At 35.7% G+C, this 17,556-nt stretch overlaps 1 protein-coding gene across 8 annotated transcripts in view; it reads right to left on the reverse strand.

Annotated features, from left to right (window-relative positions):
• LOC107999718 (sestrin-1) overlaps positions 1–17,556 on the reverse strand; it is a 150,357-nt gene that overhangs the window by 89,087 nt on the left and 43,714 nt on the right. For all 8 annotated transcript variants that reach the window (XM_017059741.3, XM_062073652.1, XM_017059723.3 and 5 more), the window contains exon 6: positions 16,295–16,324. In XM_017059741.3, coding sequence (XP_016915230.2) covers positions 16,295–16,324 — 30 coding nt within the window. The remainder of the gene's footprint in view (positions 1–16,294; positions 16,325–17,556) is intronic.

Here is a 17,556-nt window from a genome sequence, read left to right on the forward strand (position 1 = left end):
TATAAAAAAAGAGAATCGTTTCACGCTCGTTATTATGTTCGTTTAATCCGTGACGATTCTTTTTTTTTTCGTGGAAGATGGAAAATGTCGAAAATCGATGCTGCGTATTTTCGATTGCATTATTCTATGCATCCTCCGTATCGAATCGATGTATTAATGTTTCACGTTGTCCAAGTGCAACACGGTTTATCAAAGTCACGTTTCCATTGGGCAACTTTTAATCGGTCGAGCAACAAATCTCTTGCGAATCGTGCGTAGGAATTGAGTTTCAATTTATGGAAGAAAGTTTGCCCGATAAATTGATGTCATTATTGGAAAAAAAGAGACGTAAAATTCTATTTAAAAAAATAAATATTCTGATTCACCGATGCGACTGATCCATCGATCACCAATTAAAATTCTATTTACGATATATAAATTATTGTATATCAAATTTCATTCCCGGAATATGAACAGGGATTCAACAGGAAAGTTGTTGGATAAAAGTTACTAATAATCGATTATTTGAACTATTCGTCTGAGAATATTCGTCGAAGAACTATGCATATCCTGCAACTACTTCAATTAATCGAATTTAATACCAATAATCGTATCCTATCACAGGAAATAACTACGAACAATTGAAAACTACACGAACGATCCATCTATCTGTGAATAAATAAAAATCGATCCCTTCTTTTTACAAAATATCTAAATTCGCTATTAACACTCAATATAACAAACCCGAGATGGAAAAACTCGCGAGGATCTTTGGAATTGAAATTGGAAATGATCGATCCGAGTTTTCAAATATAGAATTTACGCGTTCACGGTATTTCCAATGCAAACGTATCGCGATAACAGGGCGGCGTTTGACCCCTGCATATCTCAGCTTGGACTATAATCCACCGTATGACGTAGCTTTCATAACACTGAAATACGCGCACCGGCATTGTGCGATTTACGCGCGTACACGCAGCCGAGCGTGCACTCGGCAAGGAAAGAAAGAAAAAAGAACAAAGAAAAAGAAGAGAGAAGTAAAGAGAGAAAAGAAAAACCGGTTGATAAGGAATAGGGGACAACACGTGACGATGACGCTAATATTGGTGATATTACCGACGACCGCCGCCACTTCACTCGAGGCTCTCCTCGAGGATCGATGCAATTGTGCCCGGATTATCGTGAGCGAGATACAGTTGAATCGACCGAATAATTGCCGATTTAAGCTTCGCAATTGTTTATTTATTATTTATTAAGATATTAAGTTGCACGGAGAATTTATTTTAAATTGATAAATATAAATTAATAGAGATGTTGAATGGAGAGCAAGTTGACACGATAACCCTCGTGTCAATAGTTAAAGTTTACGACGTTATTCGATTTTCGATTTCTTCAGAATTTTTCTCGTGGAATGGAATTCTAATCTCGAAGCACGAGAGGATTATCGACGAAACGAACGATCCAGCCGGGTTTGAACAGTAAATTTTTTAGCTTTGAAGCAAAGGGTAAGGTAATTTTGGAAAGAACCGTAAATCGATCCATTATGCGGTGGTTCATTGAAAATTCAAATCAAGTATAAGTTGTGTATAATTATATTTATCAAACGTATCTACTGTTTAAATTAATTAGATCTTAGTATAAGAGAAAAAAAGAAGAAAGAAAAAAGGAAAAGAAGAAGGGAAGCATTCATAAAACGAAATGAATGTCACTTATTCAAAACAAAGGAACTAATTAACCCAATATCAATCGGCTTCCCTATCAGAACGCGACACTTCAACTTCTTTTAATAAACAATTGCGCGTTCGATTCGAGACGGCGGCAGACGGAGCAAAAATCTCTCGGCTAAAATTGTGTCGTAACGTTTCCTATATCATCAATACTATAAATGGTGACAAACTCTGCTCTCCAGTTATCTCCAGCCGTTGTGTTAGCTTCGAGAAAATGCGTCTTTCTCTCGCGTGATCGTCGAACCCGCATAGACGATCAAAGACAAAAGTCTTACGAAAAGCTCAAAAATTTTTTTCCCCTTTAAATACATCTTCAATCGGAATATCATACCAATGGTATCAAAAATTTTCAAAATACTCAGACCACGGATTGCTCTATTAATCATCCTATCGTAAAAGAGAGACGAAATTATATTTCAGAAGAAAAAAAAAAAAAGAAAAAATCTAATCTTTAACCCCGAATAAACACGAATTTAAAATTAGAATTTTTGGATTAAGTGAATTTATTTGTGAGATATAAGCGCTCGTACGAGTATTTTTGTTTTATGTGCTAATTATACAAACAAGACAAGAGGAGAAGAGGAAGAGGGGGGGAAAAAGAACCGCGTAAAAGCGCAGTCGCATGCCATGCCGATTTTTTTTTTTCTTTTTTTGATCGTTCCGCTTATCAGGGTAAGTGGGTTCGACGATTTATTGACGAGCGTGATGATAAAACCGTGATGATAGGAGGCTGTGCGCAGAATATGATATCGGCGCGGGAAAGATGAAAAAGAGAGCAAATCGAATTGGAGGGGGAGGGGAGAGATACAAGGGTCGAAAGAAACGTAGGAAAAATTCGATAAAACCTCGCGAAAGGGTCACTTAATCGTCCGATTGACCTTCTGCTCCGAGTCTTGGCGATCGGTAATTGTGTCAAACGACTGGATGCCCTTGTTGAGTGGCCGGATGCCGGTGCACACGTCCCACGGGAATATCCGTGGAATATCGTGGCTCCATTTTCCAAGATGCTCTATCCAATAGACCTTCCTTTATCGATTTATCGAGGGGCTATTTATTTTGGGGGGAGATGAAAGGGTATACCGTTTCGAAAGGTAATCGATTTTAATTCATCGCTGAAAATTCGACCTTTCATCTTTGTTTGCTTCGAAAGAAGGATATGAAAAACATAAGAAGAAAAAAAAAATGATCTTAATATCACTATTCAAAGTTCAACCTAAGCGAATAAAAATTCTCTCCAATTATTACTGAATAAAAATGATACAATTTTTGTCAAACGTTAAACGAAAAAGTGTGTATTTTTTTAAGAAAATTGAAAATTGCAAAATATTAATAAAATTCAGCGTAATCTGTAATCGTCTACACGCAAAAGTTAACGACTTAACGACAGATACATAGAAACGTGTCCGCAATGCCGGAAGATCGAAATCGCAGACAGCATGGAGGGAAGGAATTTTGCATAACAATCGCCGCGTGAATAACTCATGTTCAAGGGAGAATATGAATATGTTTCGATGGCTTTCGGTATGCCTCGTCCTCGCGTGGCTAATTATAAATTAGAGATAAGTCTCTCGGTTCAAAGGGTAGTCGAGGGGGAAAAGGAAAGAGGAAAAGAGCGGGCGGAAAAGAGATAGCCGAGCGCATCGCGTGGGTGGTTGATCGTTGCGCGAGTAAATAAGCGGGAAACGAGCGAGACGTGGATCGATTAATCACAAAATGTTCAAAACAACCGTGGACGAAGTCTAAAAACGGAGTAGACGATCCCGTACGTGGTGGTGGCACGCGACTGTTGCCGCCTTGAAATTTGCATATCGATGAATATATTTAACCGTGCGACGCTACGTTGTTTTATTATTTTTTTTTTTTTTTTTTACGCCATCAAACGTCGCAATCTTTCCAGCGTGATTCTCGTGATTTTTAATCGATCGATGTATCTAAAAGTGTCTAAAAAAAAAAAGAACGAATAAATACTTTTGCACTTTTTGCGAAATGGATCCATCTTCGATCGAAATCGAAAGAGTCGAAGAGAAGGCAGACACTTGAATTTTTTTTCTCAGAATTTTCGATTTCACCAACGAGGATGAATTTACACAACGATCGAATTGATGTCTAAGTGACTAGACGATAAACGCGCCGCGTTTGACACGCGTTCACGGGTGATTGGGTTAAAACGCAATTCCGTGGGGCTCGATAAACTGGTGACTGGTTATATCTGACAATATAACAATTTCCTCGTGGTATGTATGCACATTTATGCTAATGTCGGACAGTGCTAAAAGTTATCAATTAGCCAAGATTTCCTTTCCCCCTCTCCCCTTCCCCCCCTCCATTATCGCGCGTATATACAGTCGGAATTGTAATTTTATTCGCAAGACTCGATAAACGTCATTATTATCATTATATGTAACGTTGTGGTATGAGATATACATATGTTATTCGAACAAAATGTAGGAAGAAAATACAATTCTGGAAATTAAAATAAAGGGAAAAATTGATGTGGCAAAAATCTGCTCGTTTTATTAAATTTATAAGTAATTTAATCTTACTTCAATTGGACGAAGAGAAGTGGAGCAAGAGAGGTGTCTCCATTTCCGTTATATATTCCGTATTTTTGTTCAGTCCAATGTAAAAATCAAATTGTACACAAATTTAATAAACCAATTACCAAAGCGTACTTGCATATAAATTTTTTACCTCTATCCTTATATCATCTAATATCGTGTTTTTCTTTCCACCTATATACACACATTTATGCTAACGATATTTACAGAAACGGTGTTAAAAGTTGGTAATTAACAAAGTTTTTCTTTTTCTTTTTTTTTTTTTTCTTTCTTCTTCTCCTCAATTATCCTCGATCCTCGCCCGCACACCAAGATACACGCCAATTCGAGTTGTTATTTCCACGTTTTTATCTCTCGTCAAGGTGTTAAGTCACAGGAATATGCGTGGAATCATTGTTCAAGGATTTAATAGACAGCGACGTTAATTCGATTCGGTCGAATCGACAAATAAGAGAGTCAAGGAGGCATCGATGCACGAGGCGTTGCGCGAAATATTAATCGCGTCCTTGATAATTCTATAATTGAACCGGTCTCATTATCGCGATAGTAATGAATGAAAATAAGCACAGGACAACGGCGAGTGACGTGTTTTCGTCTTTGACGATTTTCGTCCGACGAAAAACTCACGAATGGCCATTTTCCATTATTATCCTGGCAGAAAAGTGGAGCGAGATAGGATATTGTAAAATGATGATTGCGAAAAAAAAAATGTAGAGAAAGCAGTATAGTGGAAAGTAAGATATCTTAATTGGATCTTATACGATATGACACAAGCTTTCTTTTAAAAAGTTATTTCCATTATCTTGGCAGAATATGAGGAATGATAATAGGATACCTAGCATCATATCGCCTATGAATGTAAAGTAATAAGTAATAGTGAAAGCTTTCGTGTCCCATCAGAAATTTTATGGCAATTTTTCCTTAACAAAAAAAAGGAAGAAAGAAAGAATTACGGAAAGGGAAATAAAACATTGTTAAAAGTTCTTCGAGCTGCAAAGTTTCTACTTAACAAAATTCTCGAGCGAGAGAGACTCGAACAAATTAAATCGAAGAAAATTCGACATATATATATATATATATAAAATAGACAAAGTTTGTCTATTCTAAACTCGAGTTACAAAGATAAAAGCCTCACGAGTATTCAATTGTATCTACAACTAAACTCGAAAAATTACTCGAGAAAAACAAAAATGGCCACGTTCCACCCCTCCTGTAGAACAAGGATCGTCCACATCCGATGTTATCGTTACTTTTCAACAGTTGCATCACGCTCGATGGGAATAAACGAGCGCGATAAATTGCATAAGTTGGAGAGGGAAAAGGAAAAGGCCACCTCTTTTCAACACCCCACTTCGACGGGAGAAGATTGATCGATCGGAAGAACCGGTCTGCCTCCTCGTATTACTCGAGTCCTCTTCGTGGCAAAGAGCACATATGCCCGTCCCGGTTGTCCTTCGCATACATCTCGCGCCCGAAACCGGCTATTAAAAGTTCCACCTTCCTTCTCTCCAACAACTCTCTTCCTCGTGTGTGGCAATAATACACGCTCGTGTATTACACACGGTGAATACCGGCGAACAAAATCCTATGTGGGACACACACAGTGTCCTGATGCCGGTTTGGCGCCACTCGCTTACAAACAGAAGCACGTGCCTCGAAGGAGAAGGCGAGCAGAATCGAAAGATAGAGAGAAAGAGAGATACTCTTTATCGAATTCGACGCGGAACACGAAAAACGCGATGGAATTTCTAAATCTCTCTTATTACGACGCCCACACCTTGAATCACGCGTCGTCGTGACGTTTAATCTCTTCACGATTGCGTGGATCGAATCGTGGAGAAGAAGAAGAAGAAGAAGGGGTGTTTGTTCATTTCGTGTAATACAGTTGGTAGGATTTTTTCGAATTTTAGAAGAATTTAGAAGAATCAATCAATCACCCCCAAGTGTATTTTTACCATTTTTGTACATGACTATGAAAATTTGAATATCTCAATAATTATCTCAATAATTCATTTCATCCCTAAAGTATTTGTGAGTTAAAAAAAATGATCCTCTTCCGGAAAATGTTGCGCGGATCGGACAGGATTTGGAAAGAGCATTCATCTTGCATTCTTTCGCAAATGTATCACGGCAGTTTTCGTAACGCGCATCGTTGTTCTAACTACGACGTTCTAAATAAAATCTTTCGAATTACACGCGTAGGAGACGATCCGCCTCGTTTTTCGAAATTTCGCGAACCGTCCTCAAATCCTAGCTCGCATTATCGACCAAAATAATTGCACTCTCGTTACGCTGGAAAATAATAATTTTCACTCTCGAACTCGCTCGCGATATATTCTTTTCTAATTCTCGACTGTGCTTTCCGAAACCCGACTTTCTATGATACAATTTCTCTTCTCGGAAGAATAATTATTATTTTTAATCTACTCGAGATAGAGAATAAAAAAAAAAATAGCATCGAAATCGTGTCGCAACGAGATATGAAATAAATCTTTAATATTTGTATTTTATCGAGATAAATTACGCTATAGAACAACTAATAAACCTCTTTCTAATTACTAATTCTATTCAGCTATTATATTTTCATCCAAAAAACTAATTAAACTAATTAACTTCTATTCTCACGAGTGATTGAGATAAATAATTACCGAAAAATTAAATTAATGGGAAAATAATATTAACGGAGCAAGTATAATACATACCCTCTTTCGAGGATCGACGGGCCGCATGTCGAGAATTGGTGGTTTAGGGGGGCATTTATCGCTCGATAATTTATTTACCCGATCGCTCGATGGATTGATATGTTTGGAAAGGAAACGCGGAGAGAATAATTCACCAACTCGAAGATACATTGGCAACGGCGATGCTCTATAGCTTCGTTAATAGCCTCATTATTCTGTTATTCCGAAACATTTGCCTTCCGATGCTTTTCTAGATGCTAAAACCCGATTCCTCTTCCCGAGACACGCGCGCGCAACACACGTCTCCCACGTTACAAAAATACGCCATCTCCGATTCTGTATTCGCGGCTTCTTCTCCTTTCCGCTTTCTCTTTCCCGTTTACGAGAAAACGAGATAAAGAAAGTGTGTTAACGGCAGCTCATCGGCCCCCTCGATCGAATAAAATCTATTTCGGAACATCTGCGAGCAAAGGAAAAATCGGTGGTTAAATTGCGAGATAATAAATTTTCACGATGCAAAAGAATTCCTATCCTAAGATTACACCAATATTTTTTTCTAATTTATAAACAATATCGATATCCAATATTTTTCCACGAATAAATTTATTTTCGAAATTGTAAATCAAGAATACGATAATTTCCTTCCATCTGATTTCCTCGTACAGTGATCTAAGTGAAAATAGGTATCGATATTACGAAAAAAGAAACGACGTTTTCGTTGGAAATTATTTTCACGTTTCACTTCATCCTTCCGTAAACCGTAATACGCGTAATAAACAGCGACGCAACATCTCGACGCAATTTCAATCTGACCGCGAATAATTACATTTACCAGGCAAAATACCAGGCGGCAAGAATCCATCGAGGGAAGCAAGGGAGTGCTCGCGAACCCTGGCTGACCGGGCCCGTTCTCGTTTATCAATCACTCTTGTGCACCCAACTTGGAGCGCGCTCGTCACAGTGTATCGTTGCGTGCAATCTGTAAGATGATCGAATATCGTTCCAGATGTGCAACGCCGTGACAATAATCGTATTCTAGAAAAAAAATTTCTCTCGCCACGATTCACTATTCACCACGCTGTTTCCCGTCCAACGTCTCTAAGCGTAATGATACGAATCGAAATTTACGCCTTTTGTGTATATACATTTCCTCGTCACCTTTTCACCGTTCGCTTTGTTGATCGTCTTTCGGCCCGAGCGAGAGTGTCGAATATACAATTAGGACGAAACAGAAAATATATCGGACGCGCAAATTTGTCCCCCTTCCTATTATCGTTTATTTTTTCCTTTTTTTAATTAATGATGGAAACCCGCATCGCTCGGTTTTCCGTTTTTCATCCGTTGATCCGAGGTCAGTTTTCCACGCGGTGCGCGAGTAATCGTCTATATTTATCGGCGAATAAAAGACACGCTGGAGAACGTGAGAAAGCTACAAACAAACGAACACAATTGGCCGAGTAAACATTCCGTTTTACGTAAGTGCGAAACGCGTGGTTAAATCGCGTGGATAAAACCGGTGAAGGAAAACGGTGAGATCGCGAGTAATAATCGTCTTATCGGGTTCATTTATTTTATCTTATTGTAAGATAAGAGTCATCGAGAGTCGTGAATTGTTGGAGATAGTTGTTATAAAAAATTTAGAGAAAGGGGAAAGGAATTTCTTTAAAATAAAATGTCGATTAAAACTATCCCGAGATCAAATCTGTTTGGATAAACGATTCTATAATCTAAAATTGGAGAAACAACTAAATTTCTTAATACAATTTTCATATATTAAAGGATTAGATGCTAGATTATATTATGAGATCCTATCTTAAGATATATTCCAGAATGCAAATATTGTTAGATATTCTAGTTTAAAAACATATTCATCTTGTGATATAATCGATAATTTAAACAATCAAATTTCGAATTTTATCATAAATAAAACTCGATAATTTTTTAAAAAATTCGCAAGTTTAAGATAAAATTCGATGATTAAAATCGAAGATAACCCTGGCCATTATTAGGCATGTTAAAGCACCTGTAATAGATGAACAACTATTTTTAACCCGTTAATTCGATCGCATCAATGAGACGCTTGTCATACGTGATCTATGATTCGTTCTATTCGTGATCGTATGAGGCTGATAAACAACATTAGCAATATTCTTTATTAGCGCCATTCGATTTGTCTTATTTATTTAAAGTTCCATCTAGTAGATATCGAACGACGCATGACTAATTTATTACCGATTTTCTAGACAATAGCTTTGTATCGGAAAGTTTACTTTTTAAGTTACCTTGAAATAATTCATAGTCGCAAGCGAGAGACGTGGAATTTTCTGTTTTTTCATTATTCCAAGGTTATTTGAAAATATTACCATTGTACTTTTTTTTTATGAATTTTTTCTTTTTTCCTTTTTCTTTTCTTTTTCTTTTTCTTTTTTTTTTTTTGCGCATAAGAAAAAGAACGATAACTCTTACAAGAATGAAAAGAACGAAAAGAATTTTTAATATTTTAAATTCTTTTTTTAAGACAAGTAAATAACATGCTGTGCAATATGCATTTTCCTACAATCTATCAACCGTTATTTCAATAATATCACCTTGTAGAAAATTATGTTAAGAAAAACAAGTATTTATTCGTGCAGACGCAAAACTACTACAATTTTAATATAAAATTACGTAAAAAAAAAAAAAAAATCCCAGACAAGATAGAATCCAAAAATTTAAATAAAAATCAGATTAAAATATTATCAAGATTGAGAATTAAAATCTGAATAGATCCTAAAATTGCTAAATTAATATTATTCCACTATTGATTAACACAAAAATTAGCAGAGGATTCGATCGTATCTCGAATACGAACAGAAAAATAATTTCGAATTTATACAATAAAAATTCTCTCGAAATCGCGAAACATGCTCGATCGAATCGAGGGGTGGTTCCAAGCAAAGACGGAGCAACCTGTTACGCAAATGATTACCCGCTTATTAATAGGAATCGCGATTTGGCAACCACTGTTGCCTATCAAGACCAGCCATATACGGGTCGTATGTGAGTGTGCGCATATACACACACACACATTTGTATGTATATATATACGAATGTTCGTCATTATGCGATTAATAGATAATACCTAGTGTGGAATTGTTTACGCCGATCACGCCAGACGTACGATCGTACGTTCCTCTTTCGATTCGAAAACGTGAACTCGATTCCCTGTTTTTCAAAATTCGACTCGACGATAATCGAGAAACTCGACGGGATGATTAAACGAAGGAACGATCTCCAATTCGTGGATATAATTATATTTTCGTTTCGAGGGAGTTAATTAAAGATTTCTAAAAGGGAGGATTATGAAGTTGGCAAACGATTAGGGAAACAAGGCTGGTACAGAAGTTACGTAAAGTTTGCAACGTGTTTATAATTTGAAGAGCCGCCTTGACGGAACTCGACGAGAGAGCGAGTTTCGAACGGAATTAAGAGCGTATTTAACAAGCTATATAAATGAATATCCCCCTTAAGAATCATCGGTATTACGCTAATTGCCGATAAGCTGGCCTAACAAACCGCCATCTTCCTGTCTATATAAAAAATTGAAAAATATTCTAAACCGTCCTTCCTCTCATAATTAACACAAAGAAGTAACTAAGAGAAGAAGAAACCGATTGGAAGAAATTTTTAATACATTTCCTATATGTATCATTCCAATAAAAAGAAAAAAAAACTATACCTCCTCAATTCCACAAACCCCACAATATTATTCACGAACACGTGACGATGAACCCAAACCTAAAATTCAATCCCCTCCCCCTTCCCGATTCGAGCAGACCGAAATTCACTTTCACCGAAAAATCATCACCGACCTCTCCCTCCCTCTTTCTCTCTCTTTCGATCCGATCTCCATAGAAGCGATCGCCGAGCGAGCCGATCGACCTCGATGCTCTCAAGCCGCGCCACGCTCCGCTTGAATATGCATGCGAATTCCATCCTGTTTACAACGACTATCTGGCAACCGGTCGGCCGATCGGGAGGGGGAGGGGTGCACGGGTGACACAGATATTTTCTTAACCTCTAAAGGCACCTACGGCCGGTTCTTCGATGCAGCCAGTATGCAAACGAGCTCTGTTCTCCACCACGACGGATCGCTCGTCGAAACGAAAGGGAGGGGAGGAGGAGGGAAGGAGGGGGGAAGGGGTTTTACGCAACTAAGGCACGAATCAACTTTCAAAGAGCGAGAGTTTCGTTTAAAACCGCGTTGTAATACGCGCGTACCTTCCGCGCTTTACGGGCCGCGGTCGCCGGGGTCGAGGGCCGAAAGCGTTTCCCGAAATCGATCGGACGGGGAAGAAACTCCCTCGGGCGAAAAATGGGGAAGGGCCCTCGATAAAAAAACGTAGGAAACGGCGTAAACATCGAGGCGAGGGATTTTTGGACGGCGGGACGTTGGGACGCCTCGAACCGAGAACGAGGGACGGGGAAAAGCGTCCCGTTGGCACGGAAACTAGGGCTTCTTCTAAATTCGATATAATTAGCAACAATGTTTGCTTACTCGAGTACTCGGGTTTAAAACTTGCCGAGTTTCTTCTGGGGATCCTGTTCGTTGCTTGTTCTTCTCTCCTTTTCTTTTTTTTTTTTGACACGATGGTTAAGTGTTAAGGATTCTTTCCTTCGAGGGAGAAACAATCAGGAGAAACAAGCTTGTCGCTAGGAAGTCGCTTTAGGGGGATAGTTTAATCGAGAATGGATTAGATTCGGCGAATCTATTCTCTTCACTTCTCGTTTCGTAGAACGTTTAAGTAGAATATTAGATTAGAAATAAAATGTTGAATTGTACATATCATACGATTTCGTCTGCAGCTACGTTAAGTTTTATAAAGTTGATTCTTTATTTTAATATAAACGATAAGAATTATATTGACCGATCGATGGATCATTAAATTTTAAAAGATTTTGCTTCACGAATATTGCATATTCGATCGAGACGACGCTCGCGATTACATTGTTGCTCGCTGTGTGAAACTGCTGCGCTCTGTTTCTAACATCGTCGTGAAGAAATTTTCGAATAAATTTAATTATTTCTTTTATAAATTTCAACGAGCTCAACGACCGATTGCCTCGCTTGCCAAGAAGCATTAACCCGAATAGCTGTTCAAGCTTGTTGTCAACTAGCAAGGAAATCGCAAGTGGCGACGATCTCAGATCTCGATCTTCGATCTCGAGAAAAGAAAATCGATATTTTTCTGTTTCCCTCTTCTTAGAATAATTTTAATTTTTAAAACATTGTTCATGTGGCGAGGACGAGCGATAAAGAGAGAGGGAGAGAGAGAGAGAGTTCGATGACCGAGTTAAGTAGATAATGAGTAACGTTGTCGTGGAATTGAAGGGAATTATTCCGCGAGCTCAATTGCGTAACGCGGTGAGGACTATTACGCGTGATGTTGCGCAGGTCTAGGTAAACTCGAGCAGACATCGATCGTTTTGAAAGATTATGATCGACGAAGAGAATTATCGGTTTTTTTTTCTTCAACGTTTGAAGAGAAAACGAATAAAAATCGAACGATTGCAAAACCTTTTGTGTAATCGCGAATTTTGAACTTTGAATGTGAATCTACGACGAATAGAGATTGGAATAGGATTGATTTGATTATGCTTGTTGAAGAATTTATTCTTAGTTACGTATAAACAAGTTGATGCTCAATTTTAGATATGAGAATTTATAGCTGAATCATTTATCACGATAATTTAAGATGATTGTATTTTTCTTTTCTTTTTTTTTTTTCTGATGAAATGATGTAAAGATAAAAAATAAAAAAAAAATAAAAATAATTTAACTTCATTGTATATTCGATTTAACGTATTAAGTCATCTTGAATATTTAATTAAAACGTTTATTTTGATTTTGAATATTATAGTTTTAAAACGAATTTTTATTAATCTTGATAACATGATTTATTACTCGAGCTCGCGCAAGGTGTACCAAGACATTTTTGACTGACTGTATATCTTATTTGACCTTGTTTACGAGATATGTAACGAGTTTTATGTTCTGTCACTTTGTATTTGATTATCTTGCATTTCAATATTTGCGTTGTATTGTTATTCAATACTTTTTCAGATACTTTCAGTTATTACTCGAATTCGCAGAAATTCTCTTGTTCAATTTCGAATTGTTTTTTGAATATTAATTTATATTATTCCGAATTAATAAGAAACAAATAATTCTTTATTATTTCTGGTTATTAATTTAGTGACGATATCTAGTTTCTATTTTTCAAAGTTTTATTTCATCATTAAAAAAACAAGATTCGAGTCGAGATAATTTTTATTTTTAAAATAAAGAAAAATTAATATAAACTAATATTATTTAACATTGATCCACATTCTCATCTTGTTTATTTCGCATAAATAATATTAGAATAACCCGACAAATATTGTAAATACATCATAATTCAAATCTAATTATATTCCACTACCGACATTTTCGTATTGCCAGAATTATTATTTTGAAAAAACAAGAAAATAAATAAAGATACGATATCTTCTTCAAGCTCTCTCGATCGAAATCTTATTTCAAAGGTAAAATAAAAATTTAAAAAAAAAAAAAAAAGGAAATTAGCATAATAGATGACAAAAAAGTATTCGTTAAACTAGCTAAATTATCATACTTATACTTTTTCTCGTCCCGTTCCCTACGAACGAAGAATTCCTTATTCAAACTGATATACAGATAAGAATATTCTATATTTGTATGAAATAAGAGGAGATGAGAGAAATTTGTCACGTTCACCCCACGGAAATCCAATACTAAATTGCTCGAGGCCCTCGAAATATAATTGGAAACATTCACAGAATTCGTTTCAAGGGGAGGACGTGACGCCCATCTCGTTGTTTCCTGAAACTAATTCGATTTCCGTAAAACGATGTTTTCCGCGTAATCGGTCTGGAAATGACGACATATAGTGAGAGAAACAAGCGATAATGTACATACTTATACGTATATATGTATATATTTATCAATCCAAAACCATATTTCATTCGAATAACACGTTCCATCAAATTCGATCTTACTTCGATCGAAAAAAAAAGAAAAAAAAAAAATTCGATCAAGACGATCATGATCAATATTGCAGGTTCTCATAGCGGACTCTGATCATTTAATTTTTTCTTTTTTTTTTTTTTTCTACATCATCCCGTCGATAAATTTAACGTGATGGTGGTCACGTAGCCGCTCAATTTACTCGATTGAAACATTTTTCCCTCTGCTTTTGTCGGGCCGTTCCTTACTCTCTACCCAAATAATTGCATTTCGAACGAGAAACACGATGTTCAGACACGAAAGGCCGGTGACGCAAGAGATACACTATAAAGGATAGCAATCGAAGATTGAATCGAACAATAAATCGAATTTCTTTTCTCTCTCTCTCTCTCTCTTTCTCTCTTTTTTCATGTGTCGCTAATCAATCGAAGGAGTGCTCGTAATTTCACAATCGATTATCTTAATCATCCGTTTCCGCGTGGTACCACCTACGTTGTCCGATCCGTAGACTATTTTCATAGATAATGGGCCAATTGTAAATTATCGTGAAAATCGTAGCTTGTGTAATTCGAATAAATGGTAAATAATAGTAAATAAACAATCGAATTGATAAAAATTGATTGATCATATTGTGATTAACCTGTTGACTTCAAATGACAATTGTCATTATGATGATTTAATATTAGAGTACGCTATGACGAGTTATAATCGTCATAGGTAAAAAAAAGAAATATATAATAAATAGAAACAGTAAAAAATTTGATCGATGATCATATCCATAAAAAAAAATGAAATACATATAAAAAATTGTTTGGATCAAAGAGGATCATATGCTAATTAAACATCCTAGCTCTAATCTTGTAATAAATCGTGATACTATGTATATATTGGATAAATTTAACCTCACAATTATTCCAATTAATTCTAATTACATATAATGTACTTAAACCACTACTATAAATCCACTACTATAAATATCATTAATATTAATGCATAGCTAATATAAATACAACATACATGATATCAATGAGATTAATAAATTAATAAAAGAACACCTGTTTATCAAAGTTGATGTAAAAACAAGATAGATTTATACAATGGTAAAAAAATAAATAGAGAAAGTGCTCAACTTATATTTATGCAAGAATTCTTTTATTTTAGATAGATATAAATTTATTACATGATACATTTTAATTTTGTATCATATAAAGAAATAAAAATGAAATTTTGTATGATATATTAATTGGTAGAATTAAATGAATTAGAAATAAACTCTTCTCTATTTATATATTCACCATTATAACTATATAGATAATCAGTTTTTTTTCTTTTAATTAATGAATGAATTGTGCAAACAATTCAATGAACCTATTTCTATCCTATACATCTTAAATATGGGATAAAATATGATTCTTTAACTAATTACTTGACTGGAAAATGAAAACTGTCCATCTAGGAGTGAATAGAAATATTACTATCAAACTAGTAACTAAACTAACCAATTGATCAATTAATTATGAATTTGAAGTGAAAATAAGTTATACTTTTAAAAAAATTGAACTCAATAATTTATTATATATCTTAATTCTAGTTAACCTAAAAAACTGTTAAATAAATATTAAAATATTTCACAAGAATCTTGATATTTTGATATTTTAACTTTTTTAATAAATTCTTAAATAACTGGAAAGAAAAATATAAACGTTATGCTATTATGCCAAAGCAAAAACTCTGTTAATGTAATAATTCTCCATTTTTTATGAGATGCAGTATTCTCGTTTCAAATGTCTGTGAAATAATCCATGAAACAAATTCAGGAACATGCGCGCGCAGGTTGAGAGACGCGGGAATTACTTTTGAAAATATTTACCAGCACTAACAACAGGCTCGTAAGCCACGTGCTTCTGCCTCGAAACGTTCTTAATGGTTTCGTGTGTATCTTTTTCATGGGGATTATATAAGTCTCTTTGCGAGAATTTAATCTATCCATGAACACCTCATTCGCGATTCCAAGCACGTAGCTCTTTAATTCTGCCTCGAATGTCTAAGTCACCGTGAAATCTTATATCTAATAGTTGACACTGACTTCTCTCAAACACGATATCATTCGTTATACGCGTCGAAAAACACATTCGAGACAAGATTAATCGGAGATTCGATAGTATCGCGATACAAAATTTCTCGAATATGCTCGGGCAATTACAGAGAAATTGATCATGTTACATTATATGAAAAATATTATATTATATTCTCAGATTTCACTTACCAAAACGATAACGTGATTAATGTGTGATAGATGAACAGGAATTCGTTGATAGCACTCACCTTTTCATCAAGATTATTCAAATCTGGCAACTGAAACAAAACGATAGATACGAGTTAGTTCTATAAATCGTCACTATTTTGTAATGGCTATCTCGGACAAGGGTTAACGTTTCATTATTCGATTTGAAATTATATAACCATAATCAAGAGTCATAAGATAAATGAATGTGCGAAAAGTTACCTCAGTAAGTAATAAGAATATTGTGAGTTCACATAATTAATAACACTAACAAATTATAAACTAATTTCAATCACATCACGTGCACAATAACGAACAACAACACGCATGACCGTGAACTGGAGAAAGGATTCAAATCGCGTGAGGACGTATCGTCGCGCCATCTGACGACATATTTGGTACTAACGTTTAAGTGAAAAATGGAGGAAGAGAAGCTAGTCAACTACGTCAATCCCTACTTTATCCACACATGAGTTTGGCCAGTCGGCAGATGCCGCCCACGGTACATCATTTTTTTTTTCTTTACTTGCTTGCAAATTGAAGGAAATTGAAGCCAATTTATAGCAATCGGCTGTCGTGTTTGAATATATTCTCCCGGAGACTGCAGATAGCGTGCTAGTATTAATTTAACGCTTGATGCGTCAACTCGTCTAATTAACCTTCATTATTCTCGATACGTGTTCCGAAGCGGGCGAAATAACGTGAAAGCGAGGAGAAGAAATTTCTTCTCGCGCGAAATTTAAATAAACTATTTCACAATGTAGATAAAAAAAGATACTATGCAAATTTTAATAAGATTGAAACGAATAAAATGTCCTCTCTTTGAAATTCATGAATTTCCTTCATTCACGTAGGAACGATAACAACTTTATGACTTATTTTCCAATTTTAAAATAAATTATCCCGATATCTCTGAAAGTCAAACGTAGACCACGTAGACACGAATATATTATAAAATTGTTTCCCGAGATTGAGATTCTACTTAAACGTGAAGAAACACAAGTTAAACATGGCTATTATATTCTTTCGAGTAATATATTCTTTTATATTCTTTCAAATTTTTGATTCACCTTGATCCAGATTATCTATAGCAGGATCGTACCGTGATTCACTTCGATATAGAAATGCTATATAATATATTTAATAACCTTGTCTGATGTTGAAACATGATAATTCCCTTCGAGAACTAACGAGAGACATTACGTAAATGAAACTGGAACGTCTTTGGATTATACATCGGGTTTGTCTCTGCGGTCTCTCTTTGAATATATGAGAATTTTTAGCTCTATTAACTATATCTCAA

The sequence above is a fragment of the Apis cerana genome, linkage group LG4, assembly GCF_029169275.1.
Source record: "Apis cerana isolate GH-2021 linkage group LG4, AcerK_1.0, whole genome shotgun sequence".
Lineage (NCBI taxonomy): Eukaryota > Metazoa > Arthropoda > Insecta > Hymenoptera > Apidae > Apis > Apis cerana.